The sequence below is a fragment of the Chenopodium quinoa genome, unplaced genomic scaffold (assembly GCF_001683475.1).
Source record: "Chenopodium quinoa cultivar QQ74 unplaced genomic scaffold, ASM168347v1, whole genome shotgun sequence".
Classification (NCBI taxonomy): domain Eukaryota; kingdom Viridiplantae; phylum Streptophyta; class Magnoliopsida; order Caryophyllales; family Amaranthaceae; genus Chenopodium; species Chenopodium quinoa.
In genome coordinates, this window is record NW_018742815.1 from 821,818 (window position 1) to 844,930 (window position 23,113).

Sequence of the window (23,113 nt, forward strand, 5' to 3'; positions counted from 1 at the left end):
TTTTCATGGTGGTATGCTGCATTTTTATATAGTTAACTATAGTACAATGAACATTCGGGAATCAGGGATCGGAGGAATGGCTCCTCCTTAATTTCTACCCCTCCGTACCATTAAGGTAAATCTTATTTCATAGTTAGGGAATAGGGATTGATATTAACAGACTAACAGTTGTGTAATACATTGCAACTATCAACTGTGATAAAAGATCACGTTATCAGGCTGGAAAAAATGGCACAGTACTCCCTGGCTGCTCACCGAGGACCTTGAAGGCAATATATTCAGGTTTCCATCCTGTTGTTTGGTGGTGACACATTGCATATGCATCAAACCTAGCTCCATCCTTTGAACCAACGAGAGAGACTGAGAAGGTGGTTGCACCCCTCGGCTGGTGGCAGTAGTACACTCCGTATGGGAAACTTAGCCTGTGGCATGCAATCAATGACCGCCCTTCAGCTATCTGATTAACACCCATGATTTTGTAGGGCATAAGAGCATCAGTTCGAACCCCGTCCATTGAAACAACCCTGATATTGTGGGTGTCCCCTAGACTTTGAGTCACAGAAGTAACCATTTCTTTCAAGGAAGTTGCACAAAATTGTACTTCTCCATTAATAAGGTTAGGGTGCTCGCACGTGCTAGAGTTTGGCTCATAATTCGGGCTGTCTTAGAGGTCGGACTTATAGAGAAGAAGCGGAGGAGTTGTGTTAAGTTCTTAGAAGAGAAGGGTGGCATTGATTTGGACACTTTAAATGGAGGGTATAAAGTTTGTGATAATTTTGTGAAATGAATGTCTAGGTTGACTCCAGGAGTTAAATCCTTCTCTAGGATGAAGATTGAGGTGGCTGAGTCTAGCTTAAGAAGCGACCCGGGGCTTGGTGGCTCGTACCCAAGCTCGTCCACCTTTTGTGATAAGGGAACTTGGCCATCATATTCCTTGTTCCCATCTTCATGTGCTGCATTTTGTAAGGTTATAAACTTATAATTATGTATAACTGTCGGCGTAATTATGAAGTATTATTGGTCTCGATAGAGTCATGGGACTCTAACTGATAGAGTATAAAACCAATCCTACGACTCTGAGTCTCTGAGGTCTCTAACCATTAGCTTGATGGTTAGAGTCCCGGGATTTGTTTTATACTTTTGTAGTAATGGATGGAAGAAAGTAGAAATTGTTTGGGTCCAATTTAGCTAATTGGGCCTAGTCATTAAATGATCCAATTCTCCAAGGTCAAGGCCCAAGCCTCCAATCAAGCCAAGTCAGCAATAAGTCAGCTGGTCCAAATTGTTATGGTTAGCATGATTATTTGGGGCCCAATTGCTCTCCTCACTTTGTATGCAAAGGTATAAAAGCCTTTAATTACATCATTTGTCATAATCCACATAAAGCCTCAAGCATAAAATCTCTTGCATAGCTTTCTCTCTCTAAGCACTGTTTGACTTCGGCATCGGAGGGGTCTTCCTCGGATCCACCCCCGAGGCCAGTTTACGTGTGTTTGCTGTGCAGGAAACCTTCGGCCCAGCATCATTTGGACCGGACAAGTCTTCATCCACTTCATTGGACCTTCGGCAAGGTCCCATTGTTTTCATCCGAAACAATTTGGCGCCGTCTGTGGGAAAGACTTTCAAAAAAATCTTTAAACCAATCAAAACCATCTTGCAAAAATCTTAGTAACAATGGCTAAGAACCGCAAGACCAAAAGACCAAGTCAAGGAGCGGGCGAAAGGCCTAAAACTCCTACACCATCACCTTCGCCGGACCGGAACTCTTCGAAGGGTGCTAGTTCGGGGGGAGGATCGTACCGGGAGTGTTTCGGGTATTTTTTGGATTTCCTGGGATACTGGTCACGCTCTTCTGGCAATGAGTCGGTCCCACCTGCAAAACAACGAATATTCCGATCAACGGAATATTCGCCTCCGACGATCAAGTCAGTGATCAGAACGGAAAAGGCTGGAGAGAGAAAGTAGAGAGAAGTTGGAGCTATTTAATGCTCTGTTGTTTTCAATTGTCTGAATCCCCTCCCATCATAAATGATTGGGGTATTTATAGGGGTGGGACTCGTGCCCCTCTCTAGGGTTTATACCCTAGATTTGCGTGACGTGATTGGCTGTGCAATCAGTGAATGCCACGTGCTACTCTGGGGGCGCCGTTTTGCGGCTTTCATTGATATCTCTCGGGATTTGGGCCCTGACGTTGTTAGGGTTTTCTGGCATGTAGGTTATTAAGGGAACAGATGCCCTTAACACATGGCATCTTCTCATGACGACACATGTCACCCTCTGACTGGGCCACGTGTCGCGACGAGACTGGCCTGCGGCCTTAAGGGCTCTGAATTAGGTGGCATCTTCCCGTGGTGACACGTGTCACCCTATAACTGGGCCACGTGTCACTATGGGATTGGTCCACGTATACGGGGTATTTTTACCCACAACAGGGAGGATTCCCTTTCTCCCGTAATTCACAACTCCCATCATAGACCGAGTCCCCCTCGGTCTAATAGAAGTCAGTCCGATCGTAAGACTCAATTAATGCCCCAAAGTCAACCTTTGACCATCCGCTCTCACACTCAGCGAGGACCCCTTTAACGGGGCCCAGCTCGGAAGAAGTGGCAAGAGCGCTCGCGGTGCTCATGGAGGCGATGAGGGCACAAAATATGCCCCCACCTCGTGACCGAACTCCTCCGCATACCAGGCATCAGCGGAGGAAGGTTGACCGAGAGGGGGGAAAGCCTCCTTCTTTCAGGGAGCTGGAAGAATGGGAAGAGGACACTTGGAGGACTGAAAGAGAGAGGAAAAAGAACCCTCACTTTTTTAAAGAATCCTCTCGGCCAGAAACTCACAAGAGCAGCAGCTCAGCCTCTCGGCCGGAAACTGACCGCCGAGGGCAACCTGAGACTGTTCGCTGAAGCGTTCTCGACCGACTCGGTGGCAGGGAACCGAGTGTGCATAGTCGCCTCTCATTCCCTGCAGCCGATGCCCGAACTTCCCAGCCAGGGACGAAAACCACTCCTACCTCTCTAAGAGGGCGAAGCGTGGTCCCTTCGGCCAGGAACAAGGGCAAGGTCGTGATGCTACCTACCAGTTCTCCATTCGAGCAATGGATTCTGGAAGAGCATGTGCCTACGGTTAAAATACCATCGCACATTACATATGATGGGACTTCGGATCCGAAGGACCACATCGCCTCTTACGAGGGGCACATGCATCTTTGCCCAAGGTTCGAAGCGACCTGGTGCAAATATTTTCCCACCACTCTCAAGGGGGTCGCGCAAGCGTGGATCTCCAAAGGAGTAAAGGAAGGCTCTATAACGGGGTGGGACGACCTGTCCACCAAGTTCAAAAGCAAATTCTCCACGGCAAACCGCCGAGAGAAGACCACTGCAAAGCTCATGGGCCTGCAGCAAGGGGAGACCGAGAGTCTCCGAGATTACCTGACTCGTTTCAGCAACGAGTCATCCAGCGTTTCTCAGCTGGACCAGGGACTGGCCGTTTTCGCAATGCAGAATGGCCTTCAGCCTGGAAAGTTCCTAGACTTCATGGTCATGCACACCCCGCAGACCCTGGAGGAGGCTCTGAACGCCTCGGATAAGTTCATCCGAGCTGAAGAGTGGAACAAAACAAAGTCCCAACCCAATCTGGGAGTGGGAAACAAAAACAATCGTCTGAAGGCAAAGGCCAGAAGACGAAAGGAAAGGCGAAAGCCTCGGAGCAACCTTCGGCCAACGAGCCGAAGAAAGAAAAATTTGTCCCTTTCACAGGCAGATATGAATCTTATACTCCGCTGGCCCTTCCGCGCGCAAAGATTTACAGCGTGACAAAGGAAGAGCAGAATTATAAGAAGCCGAGATCACTCCCCGAGTGGTATCAGCGAAAAAATAAAAATCAGTGGTGTGAGTTCCACGAATCACCGGGACACAACACTGAAGAGTGTATTCAGCTGAAGGACCAAATCGAGTATATAGTCCGGAAGGGGTACTTGAAAAAATATATCGCGGATCACCGCGAGAAAAAAGAGGTTGAGAAATCCGAAAAGGACTCTCGGCAAGAACTTGACTTCTCCCGGAAGAACAGCAAAAGCGCGGAGGGAAAATTCCCTCCAATTAATGTTATCTCGGGAGGAATATATTCTCGGAGGAAATACAAGCGTCACCTTAGGGCTCTGACCCATCAGGTGAACAACGCCAGCATTCAGCCTCCTCAGTCGCCGGTGCCGAACATGACGTTCACAGCCGCCGACTGCCGAGGGGTGATGTTCCCTCACGAGGATCCGTTGGTGATTATCGCCACGGTGGCCAACCACGACGTCAGCAAGGTTCTTGTTGATGGCGGCAGCAGAGCAAACATCTTGTTCCGAAAGGCCTACAATCAAATCAAGCTGAAGCCCAAGCACCTCACGCCGGTACCCTACCCGGTATCCGGATTCAACGGGGCCTCAACTTATCCAGACGGGAAGGTAACACTTCCTGTCACCATCGGCTGCGATGAGGCAACCAGGAATGTCATGACCGAATTCTTGGTCATCGATGCTCCTTCCGTGTACAACGTGATCATGGGGAGACCCATTATTCATGAGATCCAAGGGGTAGTCTCGACATACCATCAGCTGATGATCTATGCCTCGGATGTCGGCTACCCCGAAAGGATCGAGGGCAGCCAAAAGGAGGCCCGAAGGTGCAACTACCTCAAGCCGTCCGCCAGTCGTACAAAAGAGGACGACGAGGACGAGGAGGAGAAAGATAATCAGCCGAAAGCGAAGAAGCCAAAAGGCCTAAGCGCTTCGGCTCAAGGCGACCTGGCCAAAAAGAAAGGGCCAGGCAAAGAAAGGGCTAGCTCATCATCTGAGCCGAAAGACTCAGAGAGCCAGCCGAAGAAGAAAAAATCTGGAACTCCTGCTGACATAGACATCAGGCCAGAAAATGAGGAGTCCAGCCCCACGGCAATGGAGCTGGACCATCAGACCGAAACGGTTGAGTTGACCGAAGGAGACGCCGAAAAATGCGTTACAATCGGATTGAACCTTGATCTAAAAGTCCGCGTTGAACTCATCCAACTCCTTCGGGACAACCGAGATGTGTTTGCTTTCTCGGCAGCTGACATGCCCGGGATAAGTCCAGACCTCATCTCCCATAAGCTTAATGTTGACCCCATGTGTCGACCAGTTAAGCAAAACAAGCGGAACTACTCCGCAAATAAGAACCGAGACATCGCAGCCAAGGTCAAAAAGTTGCTGGATGCAGGCTCCATCGAACCCTGTCAGTATCCAGAATGGCTGGCTAATGTTGTGATGGTTTAGAAGGCAAATGGCACCTAGAGAATGTGCGTTGACTTCACGGACCTAAATAAGGCGTGTCCGAAGGATTTTTATCCCTTGCCGAGGATCGATCAACTAGTCGACTCGACAAGTGTCCACGTCTTGCTTAGTTTCATGGACGCATTTTCTAGGAATCATCAAATCTTCATGCACCCCGACGACCGAGCAAAAACGGCATTCGTTACGAACGCCGGGGTGTACAACTACAAAATGATGCCCTTCGGATTGAAAAATGCCGAGAAAAAAGGCCGAAACATGGAAGTCTACGTAGACGATTCAATCGTCAAGAGCAAAAAAGATGAAGACCATGTTAAGGACCTGGCAGAAACCTTCGCCACCCTAAGAAAGCACTAGATGAAGCTGAATCCGAAGAAGTGTGTCTTCGGTGTGAAATCAGGGAAGTTCCTTGGGTTCATGGTCAGCAAAAGAGGGATTGATGCCAATCCCGCCAAGGTGCAGGCAGCGCTCAATCTTCCTGAGCCGAAAACAAAGAGGGATGTTCAGCGGCTCACCGGAAGGATGGCAGCCCTCTCGAGGTTTATCTCCAGGGCCTCGGATAAGGGGTTACCTTTCTTCAAAGCCCTGAAACTCCCAAAAACAAAAGAGCTCGTCTAGGAAGACAAGCAAAAAGAAGCCTTCAAGCAGCTTCGGGAGCACCTGGCTCAACTCCCAACGCTGGCTAGCCCAGTGGAAGGAGAGTCCCTGTACTTATACGTAGCTGTCAGCCCAGCCACCATCAGTGCAGTGCTGCTGAGGGAGGAAAATAAGGTTCAGCAACCGATCTACTTCGTCAGTCACACTCTGACAGATGCCGAGACCCGCTACCCCTTACTCGAAAAAGTTGCTTATGCAGTGGTGGTAGCTGCTCGGAAGTTAAGACCCTATTTTGATTGTCATCAGATAGTGGTTTTGACCGATCAGCCGCTGGAAAAGGTTCTCAGCAAAGTTGAAAAATCTGGTAGGCTGGCCAAATGGGCTTTCGAGCTCACAGAATTCAGCATCAGCTACCAGCCGAGAGCAGCCATAAAGGCTCAAGCTCTGGCGGACTTCCTGGCCGAATGCTCGTACCAGGAAACGCTGGATGATGAAAAGAAAACCTGGACCGTGTTCACGGATGGATCCTCCACCGTGAACGGTTCGGGGCATGGGTGGTCATAACCTCTCCTGAAGGCAAGTCCTTCGAGTACGCACTAAAATTTTCATTCAAAGCTTCGAATAACGAAGCCGAATATGAGGCGGCCATTGCCGGCCTAGAATTGTGCGTCTCGCTAGAAGCCGAACATGTTTGTCTGAAGACAGACTCTCAGCTAGTTGCATGTCAGATTGGTGGCAGCTACGAGGCCAAAGAGACCTCAATGATATCATACCTTGCCAAGATCAAATCAGTTATTGCAAAGCTGAGAACTTTTGAAGTTCAGCTGATCCCAAGGGGTCAGAATGCTCAAGCCGACGCACTCTCCAAACTCGCTAGTTCAACTCTCACTGAGCTGAACCGATCCGTTTATGTGGAGGTGCGCCGAGAAAGAAGTGTCGACGAAGCACCTGAAGTGTGCTGTGTTGACCGAGAGCCAAGCTGGATGGATCCCATCCTAGCTTTCAAGCTTCGGGGAGAAATTCCCGAAGACAAAATTCTGGCCTCCAAGTTGAAATGAACCGGTTCAAGGTTTATCGTCTTTAACGGGGAGTTGCTGAGAAAATCTTTCTCAGCCCCATTGCTGAAATGTGTGGGACCAGCGGATGCAGATTATATCCTTCGGGAAATCCATCTCGGCATCTGTGGGAACCACATTGGGGGAAGGACCTTGGCCCACAAAGCATTAAGGACAGGGTACTATTGGCCCACCATGATCTCAGACGCTAAGGAGCTGGTCAGAAAATGCGAAAAATGCCAAAAATTCGCACCAGTCATCCATCGGCCAGCCCAAGAGCTTCAGCCTGTGCTGAATCCACTTCCATTTGCTCAATGGGGATTGGATAACCTTGGCCCATTCCCGGATGCCGCATACCAGAGAAAATGGCTGATAGTCGGTGTTGACTATTTCAGTAAATGGATCGAGGCCGAGGCAGCCTCGAACATTACAGAACAGACTGTCAGAAAATTTATCTGGCAGAATATCATCACTCGTTTCGGCATCCCGAAAGTATTTGTCTTCGATCATGGGAGGCAGTTCGATAACCTGCTGCTGAAGCAGTATACAGATCAGTTCGGCATCAAATTGGCATATTCAGCGGTGTGCCACCCGCAAAGTAACGGACAAGCCGAAGCTGCAAATAAGCAAATCTTGAATGCCCTCAAAAAGAGGGTGGAGGGTCCAAGTGGCTGGAGGAGCTCCCAGGAACCCTCTGGTCCCTTCGGACAACCGAAAAAGAGGCAACGGGCCACTCACCCTTTGAATTAGTGTATGGCGCCGAAGCCGTTCTCCCCGTGGAGATCGGTACAGAAAGCCTGCGAGTGCATCACTTCTCGGCTGAGAATGAGGATCTTATGGGAGAATCCCTCGATTTCCTTGATGAAGTAAGAGATTCAGCACGAGTTAGAATGGCTGCATACAAACAGAGAATCAGCAAATTTTACAACCGAAGAATCCAGGCAAGGCCTCTTAAAATTGGAGACCTTGTCCTTCGGAACGCTGCTGCAGTGCAGAAAAACCGAATTCATGGAAAACTCTCAGCGGCCTGGGAGGGCCCCTATGAAGTCTATGATGAGCTTCAGCCAGGAACATACCGACTTCGGCAGTTGGATGGGACTGAATTGAAAAATCACTGGAACGCTGATGTGCTTAAAAAATATCACGTGTAAAACCCTTCGGGGCAGAACAATCTTTGTAAGTACATTCTGAATTATTAATGAAAGGCCTCAGAGCCACTATTTTCCACAAAACATTTTGCAATTTTTACTCTTTCATTTTTTCTTTATGCTATCTACTCTTTAAGGGTTTCCTTCGGCCCTGTCCGAAACCTTCGCCCTCAGAGCACCAGGTTTCGGATTGCCGATAAACTCGCCTTTTTAAGGAACTCTGGTCTTTCAGCTGGGGTGAAAACCTCAGTAGGACTTGTTCTGCAAGGCAATGAGTCCATGGACAAATCTGGGATATTGCCTTAACTAAGCCTTATATCCCAGATAGCCATTATCTGAAATACTACCTTCAGTTGGCCCTGTATTTGAGGTATCCATTTTTAAGATAGACAGAAAATCAAGAGCAAAAGCATAAACTGGTAGAAAATAGTAATCTCAGAAATCTGAAGGGCAAGCCTTCAAATTTCTGGGGGGCAAGAAGCACAATAAGTGCAGACTGCCTCAGCTGACACCTCTGAGCTTAAGCTTTGTACTTAGAAAAAAAAAAAAAAAAAAATGCAAGTTCAAAGCAAAACAGTATGAGAAAGATGTCAATTGCATAAGTACGAAGTCATGCTCGTATCACGAGCTACAAAGTTCAAACGTTCAAGTAAACTAAAAGATTATATCGGCAGCCGCCCACAAGCGGAAAATAACAGCTGCCGAAATACGTACAAAAACAAAAATAAACTTTTTGTACATCAAGGCAAGCTGAAGCAAAAAATAAGGCAAAAAGAGATTCAGAAAGCGGCAAGTCTGAAATTAAGCACACGTTGATCCGCAAGACTCTGAAGACGACTGCCCGATTTCCTATGCTTCAGCCGGGGGGTCAGGCTGGTCAGCAGTCTCGGTTCCAGCAGCAGAGGAGGCAGGTTGGGCTCTTGCCTGGGCATCAACGGCTCGCTGTTCAGCTTCCTCCTCGGCTGCTTCAGCCTGAAGGATTTCATACTCAGCAGGAGTGGAATACTTCATGTGTGGATCCTCGGGATCCTGAGCCCAAAGCGCGCACTTAGCCCAATCCAGCGAAGGCTCAGCATGGAGAGCCAACCTCCGAGCCACTCTAAACCCATTTGTGTAGCCTATTTCATATTCTTCTTGGGTATAGAGGCAGACTTGGAGCAAGGCTTCAGCATCATCCAGTTTCTTTCGACTCTCCTCCAAATCTTGTCTAGATTTTTCCAATTCTTCTGAGAGTTTGGACGAAGAAGTCTTCTTCTCGTTAAGCTCCAGCTGGATATTGGAAGTCTCGGCCCTGGCCTGGGTCAGCTCGTCTCTCTCAACCTTCAGCTGATCCTCCAGTTCTTTCAGCTTCTGGTCCTGGCCCTCAGCAGCAACTTGGGCAGCAGAGAGGTGGGCATCCCTGGCCTGTTGAGCTTCTTCAGCGGCCATCCTACTGGACTCAAGACCTTCCAGCCTCTGCTCCATCTCCTGGACTTGACCAGTAGCCTCGGCAGCGATTCGGCGCGAGATAGCCGCCCTGAAACTGGGGATGTCAAAAGCCCCAAACTCATTGATGACACTCTCCCCGGCCATCAGAGTAAGGAAAACCTCAGTTTCCATGGCGTGGCAGAAGGTCCGAAGGGCCTCAGCAGCCTGCTTCTCATACTTCTCGGCCGCCGCCTGTTTCTCCTCAGCAGCCTGCTGCTTCAGCTCTGTCAACTTCGCCTCCTCCTGGGCGATCTTAGCATCCTCCCAAGTCTGCTCCAGCTTGTCTTGGAGGGTGTCAATCAGCTCTACAGTAAGAGTCTGATTGTGCACAACCTGTTAGCAGGAGCACGTCAGTAAAAGGAGAAAACGAAAGGAGAAGAGTTAAATTAATGAAAAGAAGAGCTGAATTAAAAAAGGGGAAAAAACCTAAACGGTTAAGTACCTGCATCAGCAAGCGCTGGTTGTCTCTGGCAGGGTCAGGAACCCTTCGGCTGGACTCTCCCATTCCAGCAGTGGCCTTCAGCGACCACACCCTAGCTCGGTCCACCTCCGACATACCAGTGAGGTCGCTGAAGTAACCCGCAGCCCCTTTACGGTTCTGGCCCCAAAAACGTTCCGAAACAGATTCTGGGACTGTGATGCGGGGGGCCGAGAAACCCAGATCTCCAGAGTTCAGCGTATGGAAGGACGGGAAGGAAGAAGAAGGAACCTCCTGAGCCTTCTCGGGCTCAGCATTCTCTTCCCTTTCGGCGGAGCCCAGCTGGTCTCTAACGGGGTCAGCAACAATGACCTGTTCTTCTTCCTCCCCCAAATCAGGTTGACGAAGTAAAGCGTCAACCTCTCTATCAATATCATCCGAGAAACCTTCAGCAATCGGTTTCTCAGCATCTTCAGCGGAGTGTCCTTGAACCCCCCCTTTCGGATCAGGAGTTCTTTGGTCCACCTCCATCTCTTGAGTTTCGGGAGGTGGAGGGGGGGTTTGAGGACGCGGAATCTCTGGCGGAGGGGGAGCCCTCGGCGAGCGTCTACCTTCATCAGGCTCCCTGATATGGATGCCCCCAGTAGGTATCATCCCCGCCTGAAACTGACGAGGACCCAGCACTGCTATCCTCCTCCTCCTCTTTGCCAAGGGTTGTTCGTCCATTTCTTCAGATTCAGACGAAGATGGATCCTCAGGACGAACAGGTGCTTTCCCTTCTCTCCTTCCGCTCCCTTCCTCGGACTGCAGAAATGGGGGGCAGCAAGGTGTGAGTAAAAAAAAACAAACAAACAAAACAAAAAACAAACAAGGAAAGAGGCAAGGAGCTTACCAAAACCCTCGGCTGAACTCCAGAAGTAGAGGTACCCTGCTCGGCAGCACCAGACGTTCCTACACCTCCTTCCAAGGAGTCAATTGCTCGGGACACGTCTTCGGCTGTCTGAGCAGCCTGTGCTTCTTCAGGTAATAAGGGACGGAGGGGGTCTCGCTTCTCCCACCAAGGCTTCTGCTTGGTGTAATCTGCGGCAGCCTCGATCTGAAGGCTCGTTTCTTGCAGATGCAACGGACGGTTCTTTGGAGCTGTGATCGCTGGAGCCCGGTCTAAGATGACTCGTTCAGCGTTCACCCCAAGCCGATTGTAGTCAATACCTGAGGTAGCTTCGCTCAGCTCTGAAAGGGCAAGACGAAGGTTAGACTGAGGGAGTAGGCATTAAAAATCAGCAAAAAATTAAAAAAGGCAAAGTCCTCGGCCCCAGCCGAAGATACTTACCATCCCTGTACTTTCGGCTGAGGCCGACAACCGCCAACATCTTCTCTTGAAAGACGTAATGGTTATCTAGAAGCCATCTGGCCGGATGAATCTCATTCAGCCAACTCCCCCAGGGTTATCCTGCTTCCCGAAGAAGCTCATTTGCTCGTAGCTAGGGTGACGAGCGGCATCAGGGTCTTCGGGGCCCAGATCCTGCATGTTCGGATCGGGCCTAGAGAGGTATCGGGGAGCCCCGAAAAAATAAGGGTGCTCCGGATCAGCGGGAGCCCTTACCCAGACTCACTGACCTCTCCAATCCTTATCCGAAGAATCGTTCGGCCACATAGTCAAATATTGGGGGCGGCTCTGTATTCGCCACCAGCCTGAAGACCCGTGCCGGCCGTACGCGCTCTGGATGTTCTGCACTAGCTGATGCATCCTTCGGAAGCAATGCAAATTCGGTTCAACGGCAAAAAACCGGCACACCCAGAGATAAGTCATCACCCGCCGAATGCTGACAGGTGTTAGTTGGCACAGGGAGATCCTGTAATTTATTAAAATATCCCTGACGAAGGGATCCAGAGGGAACCGAAGCCCATATTGTAATTGCCGAGTGTACACCCCTATGTACCCAGGGGGGACGGTGAATCCTGTCTGGCGGCGAGGGCATTCGGCACCAATACCCATCCTCCTCGAAGATGCCGTAGTGCAACTCTATTTGCTCGGCAAACCGGTAGGCCTCGGCATGCCGAACCCACCAAGGGTAAGGGGTATTTCTCACCATGGCGCGCTGAGCTTCGGCATCCTACCATTCAGCATGTCCAGGGAGCAAGTCCCAAAGTACAGCAGGCAAATCCTCGGCCTGCCCAGCCCACTCTCTCTGCTCAGGCTGCTCTGCCTCGCCGACCCCGGCGTCCTGCTGGGGCGGTGCGGCATTCAAAGGAACGACCGGAATTCCCCTCTCCGGTTCCTCCCCGACTCGTTCCCCGTTCCAAACATCGGCGCGGTCTCGGGGGTCCCCAGCCTGACCCCGTCGACCGGGTTGACGCCCTCTTCCTCGAGCCATAACCAAATTCGAAGAAGAAAAGTAGGAAAAAGAGGAATTCTCTCAAAAAGGCAAGAAAATCAAGAGAAACTCGAAGAAATTTACCTTCAAATGGGTCGAAATGCGCCGGTCACACTACAAAAAAACAAGGCACATTTTGACACTTTTTTGTACATATATTGACCTTAAAAAGCGTCATAATTTTCTATTTTGACGCTTTAAAAAGCGTCAAAATTTTTGAAGCCAAAATATTTTGACGCTTTTTTGTGTCAATTTATAAGTATAATATGTCGCTTTTGTGTGTCATTGCTAAATTATTATGACACTTTTTTGTGTCCTTACTAAAAAATTATGACACTTTTTTGAGTCATAACTATCAAATTATGACACTTTTGTGTGTCAAATTGGGGCTGAATTTCCCACCATTATTAATGCCCAAAAATTGTGACGCTTTTGTTAGTCATTATTAAAAAAATTGTGACACTTTTTTGTGTCATAATGATGATATATTATTTCACCAATTCAAATACCACCAATAACTTTGATTCATAAAAGCGTCCCTATGTCACCCCCCCCCCCTTTTTTTTTGGACGAAAATTGATAAAATTTTGTTAATGAAGTACTTACATAAAACTTTGAACAAACAAAATAATAATAATATATAAAATCATAATTGATGAAAATGTATTTACATAAAAAAGTAAATTATATATAGAAAAAACACACACATATATATATACATATATATATAAATCCGTTAACATAATAACGTTATACATCCAATTCAACTAAACAAGTTTAGTATTTGAATACAAAGATATATAGATATTTTCCTAAAAAAAGATGTTCAAACTAATTACACACAACGCTATCAAAGCTACTAATTAAATACCCACACATATATAATAAGTGCTTGAAGCCAAATCACGCTCTTCATTTACTTTTTACCATTGCTGCCTACATCATCAACAACCTGCGAAGAAAATTTCATATGTGAACAATTATTGTAGTATGGTAGTAGTATTGCAAATTTAGAGAAGTTAAACAGAAAATATTAACCATGGAGGAACGTAAACCAAGCACATAATTGTCCAGTGATACGCCTAGCTAACAAGAATTTTTGTACTAAATAGTCACTTTCTTCCACAACACAAGTAATTAACCCATTGCTAGCAATATGAGAAAACGACAAATCAGAAAAAGAACTAGCAATAGATAAAATATCATCCAACAGCAAACTAAAGGGATCAAACCCCTGCATTCGCTGCTTGACCACGCACAACAAGCTGGGCATCGCTTTCAATAATCACTCTGCTGTACCCCAACCTGCACGCCAACAGCAGCCCATATCTGCAAGCAGCAGCCTCGGTCAGAGAAGGAACCCACCCCGCATGCTTTGTGTCTTGGAAATTTGGAAACAAAATACTTACTTGTAAATACTTACTTGCACTTAGGGTGTTGATCACAACCTATAAAATAGCCTGCACCATATCTGCTAACTTTGAAGATCAGAGTACCCTCCATACAACTGGGGCATGATCGACTCTCTTCGGGAAGTGAGGAGAAAAGGAAGTTATCATAAGTTCTCTCCAGCATCTTCTCCACCTGATGGATGTGAACTTTGCCAGCTCGCTCACAGTAAGTACTGAACCTGCCCCAATAATCCTTAAGGAGACCTTTCCATTCAGTGGATCCAGCAGAAACATTGTCAAGCTCAGTTTCCATGTCAGCGGTAAGGCTATAATCTGTCACCTCATTAAAATAATGAGAGAGAAAGGCTGAGACGATACGACCACGGAATTCAGGGGTTAGAACTCGGCTTTTTGCTGTTACATATTTCCTATCTTGTAAAACTCTCAGCATGCTTGCATATGTTGAAGGTCTTCCAATTCCAAGCTCCTCCATCTTCTTCACCAACGATGCCTCAGAGTAGCGAGGTGGAGGCTGAGTATGGTGCTGTTTTGTTTCCAAATTTCCAAGACACAAAGGATCACAATTAATTTTAACCCAACCTTCCACGAAGATACAACAGCAGTGAGCATTGCAGGGGGCTTGAACACCCTACTAGCATACTCCCCATAATCAGAAACATACTTCATCATTCTCGCAGCAACCATATGTAATTTTTTAATTTTCTATGTATGGTAAATATTTTTTTTACTGTATTCTTTATCAATCTAGCTATATAAAATGACTAACTTTCAAACATTTACCTAAAACGTACTAACTTGCCTCTAACTAACACAACTTCTCCTTAATCGAACCTAAAACCACCTAAAACTAGCAATCCTGCAATGAACCCACAGCCACCACCAGTTAGCAGGGGACAAAGGCAGCAGCAGCAGCAGGGGAAAGTAGCAGCAGAAGCAGGGGAAAGTAGCAGCAGAAGCAGGGGAAAGGGAAAGGCTGACAACACTTCTCCACCAAGGGCAGCAGTAAATGTAAGCAAGGGAAAGGGGAAGGCTCACAACAGATTCTACATACGATTTCTTATCAATCTTACCAAGACAGCAAGACCCTACAGATTTTACCACCAGTAACCCAACCCTCTGCTCTACAACTCCCGACCCAAGCGACAAATCCAACACGACTAAGTTTTTGAGGAAGTTCCCATCATAACAAGACTTGCCTATCTAAAAAAACAGCCAATGCTGCCAATCCTCAACTGATACACTTTTGACTTCTTTCATAATTTTGTTTATGTCAGAAAAATTAAAACATAAAATTCTTAATGGTGCATTATAAGAGTGAAAAAACTGCACAAGCAAAGCCATAATTTCCACAGCATGTAATTCTAAGTAATTCCTCTTACATTATTCATGCATGCAATTTTAATCTTGCCACAGATAATGAAAGGAAATTTAAAAAAAAAAGGAAGCGGATGAAAAAAGAAATGGTTTATTCCAAACCTGAGAATCAAGTAGTTGTATTGCATTATCTATAACTTCTGATGAAACATTTCCACTACGTGTTGCCTTCAAAACCTGTGCCATCATAGAACCAACTGCATCAAATTTTGTGTTCAATATTTGATTTTGTTCAGCAAGATCCTCATTTTGCTTCTTCATATCTAACAGTGCAACCTTCAACTTCTCCACTTCCATATCACTATTGTTGACATAATAAGACCCTTCTTTCCTTAAATGTCCTTCCACTCCAAAGATGTCGCTTTGCTTCACACCAAAGCCATAATTTAGAGGACGCTTAGGGATCTCGCCTTGATACATAAGTTGATTGAAAACTTCATTTTCAATATCAACCTTGGGAATGGAAGAAGAGGAGTTATCAAGGCTTTCTTGCACCTTCTTGGTTGCATCCTCCTGTTACATGATAAGAAAACTATAAACCTTGGCAAAGAGCTAATAAATTAGTGGTTAAACTAATTTTCATTGGTATATATACCACAAACTGACGAGATGTTGTGCCCTCTTTGAAGCTTCCATCTCCTTCGCTGTAAACACTTTTAAAAAACTCCAATTCACTGAAATCTCCTTTTTGTTTTTTCTACAATGTGAGAAACACACAAATGTCAGACATTTAACTTCTGCTATTTTAAGTCTTTTTCTATGTGCATCATAAGCATCAAAAGCTCCCAATACTCCAAATATTGTCACACACATTTTTTTTTATGTGCATTACATCTAGATTATGCCTCAACAAATTATGCTCCCAATACTCCAAATCATAAAATATGCTTCTCTTGGTACCAATGACAACATCTTCTTCATTGTTAGCCTCATTACCTCTCTTTCTTTTTGATGCCTTCCCATAAACATACCCAACCTTTTCTTGTAGCCCCAATATGTCAGTCCCACTAGGCCGAGGTGGAGCTTCACCATGCTCTTCGCTTCCATTGAAACTGTCACTCTCAAATCGATATGGATGACATGATGGAAGCCATTTTCGATACCCACAATAACAAGTCTTACTCCCAAATTTTACAGAAGGAGTCGAATCAATGCATATAGGGCATGCCATATAGCCTTTGGTGCTCAGACCGGAGAGCATTGCATAACCAGGAAAGTCATTAATAGTCCAAAGCAAAGCGGCTAGCAATTTAAATTTCTCTCCATCATAAGCATCAAAAGCATCAACCCCACTCCATAACAATTTCAATTCATGAACTAGTGGTTGCAAATACACATCGATGTCAATTCCGGGACTTGTTTTACCGGGAATGATAATAGACAACATGAATGAAGATGGTTTCATACATAACCACGGTGGAAGATTATAGGGAATCAACACCACAGGCCATGTACTATAAGTCGTGTTCATCAAACGATATGGATTAAACCCATCACTTGCAAGTCCTAATCGAACACTACGAGGATTTGAGGCAAAATCCTCATAACGTTGATCAAATGATTTCCAAGCTAATGCATCTGAAGGGTGCCTTAACATCTTCTTATCAACATCATTCAATTTATCATTATGAGTATAATGCCATCGCATATCTTCTGCTGTTTTTGAGGACATGTAAATTCTCTTCAGTCTAGGGATAAGAGGAAAGTAACGCATTACCTTAGCTGGCTCACCACTCCTAGAAATAGTCTTATCTTGATCTCTGACATTATCATTTGTACCCTTATTTTTCTTCCATCTTGATGTACCACAAACATGACACTTGTCTTCCTTTGAAAAATCACCCCAATACAACATACAGTTATTTGGACAAGCATCAATCTTCTCATACCCAAGGCCAAGGTCTTTTATTATTCTCTTACTTTGATAATAAGACGAGGGGAACTCCAGAATTTGGGGAAATGCGTCTATGAGAAGCTCGAGTAGCATATTAAAGGATTCAGCAGACCAATGGCTCATACATTTTATGTGAAAAAGGTGTAAAAGAAAAGACAGTTTGGAAAATTTAGTACACACGTCATACAATTTCTCATCAGAAACATCAAGTAATTTCTTATACTTAGCTTCATCTTCCGTTGTTGAAAATTCTAAATCAATCTCCTCTTCATAGAAGACGGGTTCTTCAAGATACTCGTCATTTTCATTATTTTCATGTGGTTCAAAGGTTTGGTCATTTGAGGGTTTTTCAAAACTAAAAGCAGATCTCAATAGGCCTCCCATATCATCTCGACCTTCAAACCTTGTTTGATCTAGAGGGGATCCTTGGATAGTACTCCCTCCATCACACCCAATCATACGCTGAAGCAAATCCCCTTGACCATGAAAATTCCATTTCTTGTATGATTTATAAAACCCATTAAACAAGATATGTCTTTCTACATCATTTACACGAAGCCATTTATCCACTTTACATGTCTTACATGGACACCGAATCTTTCCTTCTACCTGAGCTACCTTAGCAAAGTTAATGAATTGCATACAACCTTTGACATATTGAGTGTGGCATCGTGGAAGTTCTATCCAACTTGTATCCATATCTATACATAAAATATAATTTTGACCAAATAAATAGAAAATTTTAAAGCTTACTTATCAAAACAAATATCAATTTCTTCACAAACTAAAATACACAACAAAGCAAATTGTGGTAGCATACTTTTAGTTCATATATTTTGATCATAAAACTGAGGAAAGGTCAATCATTATAGCCATGCAATAGGAATAAAAGTTATAAGTATAGGATTTACTATATGAAATCTAACCTATTGATACAATTTTCATTGCATACTATTTAAACCTCACTATATAATAATAAAAAAAAATAAAAAAAATCACCCACAATTATATAATTAAACCAACGTAATCAAAGATGATGAACTATTGGAGATACCAAATAGTTATAAGTCACTAAGTTGCTTTGTCAAAGTCATTACAGACCATACAAACAAAATTACATGCTTACTTGGTACAGCATACAACAATCATAAAGCTTATCTCAAAACTAAGATGTCATAACTTGAACTAGTAGCATATAAGATGTGAGTAATACCTTGGTATAGATGTCTTCAAGAGTTTGCTAAACTAAGCAAGTAGTGACCAAAAGAATCCAAAAGGATGAATGCTGAAAAAAAAAATACAAGCAGTTCCACACATTAGATGATATATTATATAATATAAAGAATTATGTTCGAGTGAAAAAAAAAATAGGGGGGGGGGGAACTCAGAAGACACTTCAATTCAAAACAGTGATAACAAAAACAAATACAGTAATTCAATACTCATGCCAGAAATTTTAATAAAACAAAGAGATAGAAGACATCACAAGGTCCATCCTCAACTACATCTTGCAAAAGCAGCTTATCCCCAAATACGAAATATGTTTTATGCTACAAACTACAAGCAATGATACAAAAGCATAGAACAACAATAATCCAGTTTATTCAGTAATCCATAACAATGAAAGGCAAACAAAAAGACACCTTCCTTGTGATCATTACTCGAAACTATGATCAGTTAAATTTGGAGTTTACAGGAACAAATTTAAGTAGTTAAGCAGAATATAAATGAGTAAGAATCTGCCATATCTTAACTCCTTAAGATCAACTATACGAACAACATGATTCGATTCTTAATAGTTAATTGAATCTTTTCTCAGATATTGTTTAGCGTAATGACTTTTATACTCAAAGAAATAATCACAGAAATGGTAATTAAGCATTCCGTGATTTAAAAAAAAAAAAAAAAAAAAAAAAAAAAAAAAAAAAACCGAATCTTGTCTTTATTTTCACTTATCAGGACTCTATGGGGGTAAGACCCATGGTTTGGGTAGGATATATATGTTGTTCTTCTCTTAATTCCTGCAGCCAATGGAGACTACATTTGATGGCATAATTTCTAAGACATATTACCAGCATGCTCAAAACTCTGAATTCAAGCAGTCACTAACTGCTACATACATCTCTGTTCTCAGAAATTGATCACCTTTAAGAAAACTATTAAATATATCTAATTACATCAGAAAATAATATGAGATATATTTTGTAATCAATGTCACCAAAGTCAGCATACATCTCTATTTTTATAGTTATCCCATTTAGCCGAAGAAGGTAACAGACCATCGCCTATTATGAATCATCAAATAATTATTCATTAACTATGGATTTAGTTAAAGCTTAAGCTCAAAACTCACAGCCAACTATAGACATTCAAAGATACAAAACAGAAATTTTCATCCAGAACGATATTATATTTAGGCAGTGCGTTTGTACATTACCTCAAATTCTTGAAGCCGTTTCTCCTCCTGTTTAGCTTCTGATTTTCCACTTCTTTGCACTTCAAATACCACAGCTTCTCCTCAGATGACCTGTGCATAATTATGGTCAAAAATCTGCTGGCTAATTGTAGTTGTGCATTTTGTTTCAATTTAAAAAAGAATCTAAAGTTTGAAAGCAATGTATATGTAAACATTTAATTAAACAACTGATTGAATATGTATACATCTGAAAATTATCAAAAAGTTACAATTTTTAATAAAAATATGCATAATTCGAGACTTTGAGTAACAATTGCTAATGGGTATCCAATTCTTTACCAATAAAAAAGTTAGAATATAATTAACCAATTCAATAACTTAATTAATTCGTTAATCCAACCCATTCTTCAACTATAATCGGAGATTATAGTAATAATCATGCATGCAGCTATCAACATACAAAATAATTAAAGAAAAAAATTGGAAAAAAAAAAAAAAAAAAAAAAAAAAAAAAAAAAAACTTACGAGATCTTTGGGCTGAATCTTGATAAATTTTCTCCAACAAACAATAGAAATTAAACGATGAATCAAAACTCACAATACAAATTAACCCCAAAACTAAATTAAGAGAACTTTTTTGGCAAATTATGAAGAGTATTAAAGCTAACTGAAGAGGTAAAGTAAGAAGTGGGCTGAGATGATTATATGCTAACTGAGCGGCGATTTTTTTGTGAAGATTCAAAGTTTTTAGGCAACAAATCTGAGCGGCGAATAAGGTGTTATTGGCAACTGCTTAACAAAACCGTTCTGGGAGCTGATAGTGCAGTGAGGACGAACATGGGGTACAGTTTCCCGGGATATTAGATTAAAAATTTTGGTGAAATTTTAATTTCAGTGGGTTAGTTGTGTAAATGTGTACTTGATAGTTGGGTGACACGTTTCATAGCATTCAATATTATGACCCTTTTGAGGGACACAATATATTTTGGCTCTAAAATTAGTATAAATTACATAATAGTGGAAGAAGGAAAATTATGACCCATTACAAAAGTGTCAAGGCAAAAGCGTCAAAATTTACTCTATTTTCTTGTAGTGTCAGGTCAGCTGGAATAGCGGATTTGAGTGTCGAACTTGGATTCGGAGATACCGCGCTAAAGTTTCAAAGCGAAAATGGCGTTTTGCGAGAGTTCAAGCGTAAATCGGTGAAGGAATGAGGCAAGAATGCAAGTCAGGCCTTATGATTCCAGAAAAGGGAATTTCAAGGGTCGAAAAATTTAAATCTTTCTTAAATGCCTCCTTAAGTAACCGTTAAACCTTCTCTCCCTTAATTAACCGCCCATTATCCACTCAACTTCCCATTAATTATCCAAATTACAGTTATATAGTTAATGACTTTAAAATTTAAATCTTTTGATTTAATTAGATCATTTACTTCCCTCCATTTTTATTGGATTCAAACCCGATCCGTCATCCTTCCAAATCGGGTCTGGGGGCAAGTTGTTTGGGTCCAATTTAGCTAATTGGGCCTAGTCATTAATGATCCAATTCTCCAAGATCAAGGCCCAAGCCTGCAATCAAGCCAAGTCAGCAATAAGTCAGCTGGTCCAAATTGTTATGGTCAGCCCATGATTATTTGGGGCCCAATTGCTCTCCTCTCTTTGTATACAAAGGTATAAAAGCCTTTAATTACATCATTTGTCATAATCCACATAAAGCCTCAAGCATAAAATCTCTTGCATAGCTTTCTCTCTCTAAGCACTGTTTGACTTCGGCATTGGAGGGGTCTTCCTCGTATTCACCCCCGAGGCCAGTTTACGTGTGTTTGCTGTGCAGGAAACCTTCGGCCCAGCATCATTTGGACCGGACAAGTCTTCATCCACTTTATTGGACCTTCGGCAAGGTCCCATTGTTTTCATCCGAAACAGAAATTAACCTTGCTTAGGTAGAGCGTCTAGCAAAGATTGTGGAATAGGCGTATTCGGAAGAATGGTTTTCCAGAAATTCTTTTGGGTTGCTGCGTCGAATGCTTGGTCTAGTGCAAAACCAACCTGCACAAATGAATGTTACTAGAGCTCATTAGATTAACCAAATCTAGTAATTAAGTAGATTGATGAACATTAATTTGAACAATTGGGTTACTAATTATGGAAATCTTACAGAAATGGTTGTAATTAGTAACGTTATCGCGAAACTATACTTGAATGATTGGTCCATAGTGATTATTACTAAGCAAATTTTAAAGAGGTATACTTGTTTTAGAGATTTAAAGGGAAAGAACTAATCTGATTTATAGTAATGGCATAGGAGATTTGGGAGTTTGTTTTAGCAATCATGCAATGAGTGAGGAATTTGAGAGTAATTTTCAGTAGAAAATAAGCCTATTTTTAGAGGACATAGCGTTTGTGTGAACGATAAATAAATTAACCTACGTTTTAAGATTCTCAATTTCTCATACTTGTATAATATAAAATATTTAGCTATTTAATTACGAAATAATATGTAGAATTATTTGATGATCCTTATTACGAGTATTAATCGGAAACCTTCAAATAATATGTCACTACATAATTGATATGAACTATAAATGACATAACAAGCAGTGTATATGAGCCATGGCTTCAAGCCTTCATTATTGTTTCTTATGGTCAAAATTTTACCAATTTGATATTATTTGAAAGTTCATAGCTCATACTTGAAAAATTAATTGTTATTAAAATCTATAATGCCTACCTACTCCCTTTTACTTGATACCTTAATAATTTGGGAAATGGATTAAATTTTCAAGATGATTTAATGACATTTAGTTAAAGTATATGGGATATTCCTAGTCAAAACGACGATGAAAATATTTTAAATGCTTGAAAAACTCAAGTTCCAAATGTTAGGATAGAACAAAACCATTTGACACCACTCTTTTTCTTAGAGAATTTGGACACTCATATAGTCATGTACAACTATACAGGTATAACATATTACCCATACAACCTAATTACAAAATACCCTTTGATATACTCTCTTGATTTTAACCTGTTTTTAAGGTATTCGTAGTCATCTATAATGATTGTGATTTTGCTAAATTCGAAAATTATTTGATTCAAATTGCTATGAATGTCGGTATTGATTTATATTGTTGACTATGTAGAATGAGTATGACTTAAATTTTTATAAATCTTTAAAAAAAAATAAAAAATCTAACCTCTTTTACATTTTGACAAAGGTGTTGGATAGGGGACATGACAGGGAACAAGAAGGGATAAATGACAACGGTTTAACGAGCTTAGGTGGGCTTCATGTTCATACATGAGAAGGCAAGCTAAGTCCAAATAATATGGGCTTAGCCCTCCCATGGCTTGGACAATTTAAGATACAATAATGGGACCTTTAATTAACAAGTGGTCCATTACAGGCCAGACTTTAATACTAGGCCCACACTTAAGATCTTTATATAGTTGACAAAGGAAATGTCCCGGTTAATTATTGACACAGTCCCTTATAACTTATAAGTTCTCCTATTTGACTTTTTACGATATTTAATATATGTCTTATCATGTAAAAATTTCAATTGTAGTCTCCAGAGTGAGTTTAATTTGCTAAAGTGGCTGTTTTAAAATTTTATTGCATTATGATTTCAACCACCTACTTGGCCTTCAGG

General features: G+C 42.8%; 1 protein-coding gene and 1 pseudogene across 2 annotated transcripts; both read right to left on the reverse strand.

Moving 5' to 3' along the window:
- Nucleotides 1-189: 189 nt before the first annotated feature.
- Nucleotides 190-21,524, reverse strand: LOC110725382 (annotated as a pseudogene).
- LOC110725603 (DNA topoisomerase 1-like) lies at nucleotides 13,082-20,428 on the reverse strand. Of its 2 annotated transcripts, XM_021905070.1 has the most exons (8): nucleotides 19,987-20,382; nucleotides 19,483-19,572; nucleotides 18,259-18,330; nucleotides 15,747-15,848; nucleotides 15,254-15,664; nucleotides 13,789-14,300; nucleotides 13,598-13,694; nucleotides 13,082-13,317 (listed from the first exon to the last, which is right to left on the reverse strand). In XM_021905070.1, exons 5-8 carry the CDS (start codon nucleotides 15,569-15,571, stop codon nucleotides 13,282-13,284), a joined length of 963 nt encoding a protein of 320 aa, XP_021760762.1. In that variant the 5' UTR covers nucleotides 15,572-15,664; nucleotides 15,747-15,848; nucleotides 18,259-18,330; nucleotides 19,483-19,572; nucleotides 19,987-20,382; the 3' UTR covers nucleotides 13,082-13,281. The 2 variants fall into 2 exon arrangements, with proteins under 2 accessions (XP_021760762.1, XP_021760761.1); XM_021905069.1 differs by lacking the exons at nucleotides 13,082-13,317; nucleotides 13,598-13,694; nucleotides 13,789-14,300; nucleotides 15,254-15,664 and having other exon boundaries at nucleotides 15,672-17,746; nucleotides 19,987-20,428.
- Nucleotides 21,525-23,113: the final 1,589 nt, after the last annotated feature.